The 6,000-nt window shown below is 42.1% G+C and overlaps 1 protein-coding gene across 1 annotated transcript in view; it reads right to left on the bottom strand.

Moving 5' to 3' along the window:
- Positions 1-644: 644 nt before the first annotated feature.
- LOC103368977 (nuclear pore complex protein Nup93) overlaps positions 645-6,000 on the bottom strand; it is a 32,044-nt gene continuing 26,688 nt past the window's right edge. The window contains exons 16-22 of the mRNA XM_008297539.1: positions 5,359-5,403; positions 3,403-3,519; positions 3,186-3,304; positions 2,980-3,097; positions 2,717-2,800; positions 2,501-2,629; positions 645-970 (exon numbers count right to left, since the gene is read on the bottom strand). Of these exons, the coding sequence (XP_008295761.1) occupies positions 860-970; positions 2,501-2,629; positions 2,717-2,800; positions 2,980-3,097; positions 3,186-3,304; positions 3,403-3,519; positions 5,359-5,403 (723 nt within the window). The 3' untranslated portion in view covers positions 645-859. The remainder of the gene's footprint in view (positions 971-2,500; positions 2,630-2,716; positions 2,801-2,979; positions 3,098-3,185; positions 3,305-3,402; positions 3,520-5,358; positions 5,404-6,000) is intronic.

Here is a 6,000-nt window from a genome sequence, read left to right as displayed (position 1 = left end):
GCTGCTGCTGCTGCAGGGACAAAAACAATTCTGAGTAGAGCTGAACAACTCTGTGGATGGATGACTGCAGTTTGTACCTTATATTGACCTCAAGCAGAAGAACAGAGGTGTGTCTAAAAAGAAAGGCTTCTCTTTAAATGATCTGTGTTTCCACTGATCAGGCTTCTAACCGTCCCTCTGATCACGTTAATGAACAATCAGCTGCTCTGATCGCCGTTTGTTCATGTAAATAAATGATGAAACAAACTACACAGATGAAGACACTAGGAAGGAAAATGTTCGTTTCCACAAGTTCAAAATATGTAAATTATTACTCCTGGTCCCGCAGAATAAACACGTCAACATCTGACACCTTTCATGACGTGCTGTGAAATAAAACTCCCTCCAGAGGTGACGATTAACGGTTTCAAACGGTTGAATAAATCCACCTCTGCAGCTTCTCGGACTGAGAAAACAACCAGCTGGGGATCACGTAAAAAAGTGAAAACTAATACTAGAACTGATTCAGACATTTACAAGACTGTAACTGTTTAAAACAGATGCACCAAATTAAAGGTAAAAAAAAAAAACATGAGGCTGAAAAAGAAAATAAACATAAATAAATGTAATGAGGATAAAAATGTTTCAAATGAAAAAAAGACAAATGAAAAGTCAACATATTTTTTTTTATTCCAAATCATTAAAGATACAAACACGAAACAACAAAATGGAGAAAAAAATGAACAAAAAAAACAACAGACTGACATCTGACAGGAACTCAGATGGATGAAATAACGTAATGAACGTCTGTACAAAGAGCATGGCAGACAGGTGAGTGTGTGTGTGTGTGTGTGTGTGTGTGTGTGTGTGTGATGTGGTCTCAGTTCATCAGTAACTCCATCTGCACCAGCCTTGCGTTGGTGTCTCCGGCCATGTTGTAGGGAATCATGCCAGCGAAGGTGATGAGGGCTCGGGCCTGGCCGCGCAGTTGCTGTTTGAAGAAGAAGAAGAAGAAGAAGAAGAAGAGAGTGTGTTCACATGTTGGCACTAAAAGAAAAGACGGACTCCTGAATGTCCAGGAGAGACTCTAGAGCGGACACTCAGGTATTAGACCTGCCATGACTGCTGTTCTGTGACAGATGCTACAAAAGACACGGTGGTTATTTATGAGACAAAGCTGTTTTTTTTTTTTACATGGTTTGTAACTACTGTGAGGTTATCTACTACAACTGAAGCCTAATGTGGGAAGGCAGCAGCTGTCTGCTTCACTAAACTTGACTTAAAGTGGCTTAAATTGGCACTGGACAGGGTTGTTGTGTTTGTTTTTTTCCTTTAACCTATACGTATGAGGGTATTTATTTTCTATTTATCAATAGAACAATGATTCTGTCTGCCACCAGGCCTGAAATCTCCCAGAAAAAAAAGAGGGCTCAACTTAAAAAAACAATGAAGCAAAAATGGGAAACCTACAGCCCTGTAGACAGAGGAGAGAGTGACAAAACTGGGTTAAGACAAAAGTGAAATTCAGTCAGAGGAGAGAGCTCCTGGATTCAAGAGGTTGTCGTTCAGTTTGTATTATTTCTTCTGGGTAAATAAGTCACAAAACTTCCCTACTTATTAATACAACCTGGTGTTTTACTCTTGTTTCTGTCATAGCCCTGAGATCAGGGTTTCTATTTCATTTTTATCCGGCTGTGCCTTTCTTTAGACGGTACCAGGCTGTTAGCGGCAGCCATGTTGCTAATGCTACCGCTAGCAGCCAGAAACTCTTCTGCCTCATTTCCTCAGCGGTGGTTGGTCGTCGCAAGGCTCTGAGGAAAATGGGAAGCGATCCAATCTATGTGACTGCACCACATGGAGTGAGCAGAAATTGTATATTTAAAAAAAAAAAAAAAAAGACATCATGCTCTCAAATTCACCACCGGTTCTGATTTTGAGTTCTGGGCAGCAGCAGGATTAAAGAGGAAACGTGTCTCAGAAGCAGCTCTTCTATGTGGTCCTCACATTTGATTGGACAGTGGATGTGCAGTAAAAATAGGACGCACAGATATCTTCAATATTCAGTATTTATGATGGATTGTTACTCTGTGAATTGTTCGTGCAAGAAGAATAAGAGAAATTCGTTTTTTCTTGTTCACTCTGTCACCTCTGACCTGATGGAGAGGTTTAGCTGAGAAGATGAGTGATGTTGTTTATATGAGTAGAATGGAAGGCACTAAAATGTTAACAAAACCAAGTTTTTCACCTTTGATTCTATTTTTATTTCTATTTTGGAGCCTGTGAGTGTTTCACCAGAGCAATGAGGTTAAAGTATTCTATCCAGTTTAATCATCTTAAATAATCAAACTAAACGGATCTTTAAGAACGAGTCATGATAAAACTAATATAGGATCTTCAGAGACAGAATTCTGAAATGCTTCAAACACATATTTTGTTTTTTTTTTCCAGCTACAATCACACCAACATCTAATGCAGTTTTCTCTAGTTTTTATTCCTTTGCTCCGACACAGCCTGTCCTCACCATGTCTCTGTCCTCTATGGTCCTCTGTGGTCGTCCCGGCGTGCCCGCTGGCGCCCCCTTCAGACGCTTGTACTGGGTGAAGAGGATGTTCATGGTGGCCAGCAGCACTTCAGACAGGTTGTGACGCACCTGGGGGGGGGGGATGGAGAAAGTCTACATTTTAGAAAGAGGAAACAAAAACACTGCAGTTGTGACAAAGACTGAGTTTGAACCCACCTCATCGCTGAAGTTCCTGAAAGCAGCCACTCTCTCCTCCACACTGTCCTGGCTGAGAGGAAGAAGCTTCAGACGCTCCATCACCTGACAGACAGAGAAACAGGAGCGGCATCAATCAGCAGCAGATCTGTGACCGAGCTTTTCCTTTAACGTCTGTGCTTTCTGTTGAAATGGCTTCGTTCCCAGAGGCTGCTGCCATCGGCAGACTCAGAGGAAACTCTGCCCATCAGTCGTCCTCCTTATATAATCAGTGCTGCACTCACGTCGTAGGCTCTGTCGACGTGACCGGCATGGTACTCATCAAAGAACGTCATCAGGTCCAACAGCAGGTAGAAGGTACTGTCAACTGACTTCTCCCCCGCTACTCCCTGAGAACGATACCTGAGGAGAGAAAAGGATTCGGTTTAAGGCATGTATGTGTTGATTGGAACCCATGCGTGGAGTGTGTGTGTGTGTGGTGTGTCCTTACCTCTCGGCGATGGCCACTGCAGTGTTTTTCAGCCTCTCCTTGTTGGACTGAGGCGCGCTGACCTGGGCGATGACTGGACTCAACAGCCTGTTCATCAGCTCCAGCACTTTATCTGGATTCTACGGAGAGAAAAGAGGCAGAAAGGTAACGAGAGACGTTAAAACCAGCAGCTCTGCACAGATTCTGTGCAGCGGATGGATGTGAGAGGTGTGCTCACCTTGGCCAGCTCGTAGAGTTTGACCGCCTCCTCAAACAAGCCCTTGTTCTCAGCCTCCAGAGCCACTTTACTGATGATGGCTCTGGTGTCGCCGGCAAACTTATCTATGACTCCAGGCTGGAGAGACGAGGAGGGAGAAGGAGGAATAAAAGATATATCTTTAAGTCTGAGGATAGTTCACCACACGTCTGATGCTAATAGCATGTTTTGTTGTTGGTTTGATCATAAGCAGGAAACACATCCGTCACTTTGTAACTGGTGGAAATCCTAAAAGCGTTTTTGTTTTTCCTCAAAGAGCAGAAAATGATCCCGTCAGCATTTAGGGTAGAATTAAACAGGTGTACAACAGATCATGCTTACAACCGTCACCACTAAAAGCCACACGTGTTGCTTTTTAACCAACAAGTCTGTTGACATTAAAATCTCATTTTGAAGGGAGACCTGGCCAAGAAAGAAACTTACCAGGAAAGCATCATTCCTTTATTCTACTCAGGCAAATATCACAATAAAACACTGGTCTTTTCTCTCTATACATTTTCTAGTGCACCTACAGAAACGCATCACTGTTAGTGTTGATAAATTTAAATATAAATGTAGGTACAGTCGGGTACATCATCCCTCACGCCTTATCTGTACACGTGATTTATTCTATTATCACACCTTTGTATTTCTTGTCTTGTGTCTTACTGACTAAACTCTACTGGCAAACTACCTAAAACTACACGATGACAGGTTCTTCTGCTGGACTAGTTCAGTCATACATGAAAATAAAAACAGTTACAGAAAGCCTCACCCCACCAAGCTGACCTGATTGGTGTCTCAGCTCTGTGCTAATCCTGGCTGTTTGAATCTGTGTTTTAAAGATTGGAGATCATTTGGATCACAATCTGTTTTCCAGCTTTAAAAATAAGATAAACCTCCGTACGGACACGTTAACAAGGTTAAACACTGGATTTATTTTACTGGCAGTGGTCTTTATCTTATCAGATAATGTTCTAAAAGGCGCAACAACTGAAATTATTATATTTAAAAACAACAACCATACAGCCTTCATTTGCACTAACAGATATTTATATGAAAAAATACAAACGACACAGCTGTATACGATGGCCGTCACTGTGCTTCTGCTCTGGGTGTTTGTTCCACTGCAACGTTGACTATTAACACAATAATCCCTTTGAACACACAAATAACTAAATTTCTGTTATTTGCTGATTCTAGAGCTACATTAAATTCTGTTGACCTGATAAAAGACCACTGCCATTCAGTCCCAGTGGGCAGACGTGTCCCCAACACACTGACCTGTACGAGCAGCTCCCAGTTTGTTTTATTGCCACCATCCTGCTCTTGTTATATTCAGTCTTTTGTGTGCTTCATATGCATGTTCTGTCTGTTGTGTTGTTCAAGGGAACACAATATACAATAAAATCCTTCCTCCAAGTACATCTAAATTAGCCACAGTGCGTTTTTTTTTTTAGCTTGCCAGTGTGGCACAGCCCCTGATTAGACAGTATGTAGGTACACATTCAAAGACACGCTGTGAGGCGTTTAACACTGTCAGTCGTGGGTGGGATGAAACACAAAGTGATGTGGATTTGAAGGGTGAAGAAGGACCCTGAAACAGCACATCGTGCTGCAAGCGCTGTGGGAAATGTCAAGAAACTTTGGAAGCAGGGCTACAATGCAGCATTATGAGGAGCTTTTTGATCCATGACAGTTGAACAGAGTGCTGCTAAATGGGATGTGCTGAACATGTAGGAGACGTGTTGAAGGACGAGAGGATTTCTGACCGTTTCTGACTGACTGAACCCCCACACAGAGCGGAGACAAAGACTGACAGGAAGACGCAGGAAAGAAAAATGTGAAGCAGAGAAAGAAGAAGATGTGGCGACAGCAGGTGAGAGGCGAGAGCACGTTATAGAGACAGATGAGGGATCAAAGATTCAGTGTTCCTACCTTCCTACTGCCGTCTTTCTCTAATCGTCCCAGCAGCATGTCAAACTGTGAAAAAGACAAAGTCCACAACACTAAATCAGAAACCTGTAATATCAGACAAACCGGTGCCTCCGTTAGCTGTGACAGCATCTGAGAGGACTCTTTGGAGGAACAAGTTTGCTGTGATATTTTGCAGGATTTCATGGAAAGGTCTTTACAAATCCATATTTAGTCCATTTATATTCATGAAGACGCAGAACAAAACATTCCACTCGACCAAATAACAATAAGAGAGACGCAGGAGGTTGAACAAGAGTCCAGCGAGGGCAGAACCAGAGCACAGCATGTCAACAAGTTCAGCTCGTGGTTATTTCTGGAGGACAGGAGCTGATCAACATGCTGCACAAACAAAAGGAATCATTTTGAAATTTCAGAAGAGCTGTTATTATTCTATAAGAATCATAAATTAGCCCAAAACGTTAAAGCCAAATATTTATAAAATAAACACCTTTAATATACTTTTTTAGGGATTAAAGTCTCCAAAGCTTTCACAAGCAGAGGTTTAGTTTTTCATCAAGTCTCCTGCCTCATTTTGTTTTAAGCTGCAGCCCACTTAACAAGAACAAAGCTCGTTAATTTAATGTAATCTGTCCCATTTGACTC

This window comes from Stegastes partitus, unplaced genomic scaffold (assembly GCF_000690725.1).
Source record: "Stegastes partitus isolate 25-593 unplaced genomic scaffold, Stegastes_partitus-1.0.2 Scaffold1227, whole genome shotgun sequence".
Taxonomy (NCBI): Eukaryota; Metazoa; Chordata; class Actinopteri; family Pomacentridae; genus Stegastes; species Stegastes partitus.
Note: the sequence above shows the minus strand (reverse complement) of the source record. Positions and strands in the feature narration are given on the sequence as shown.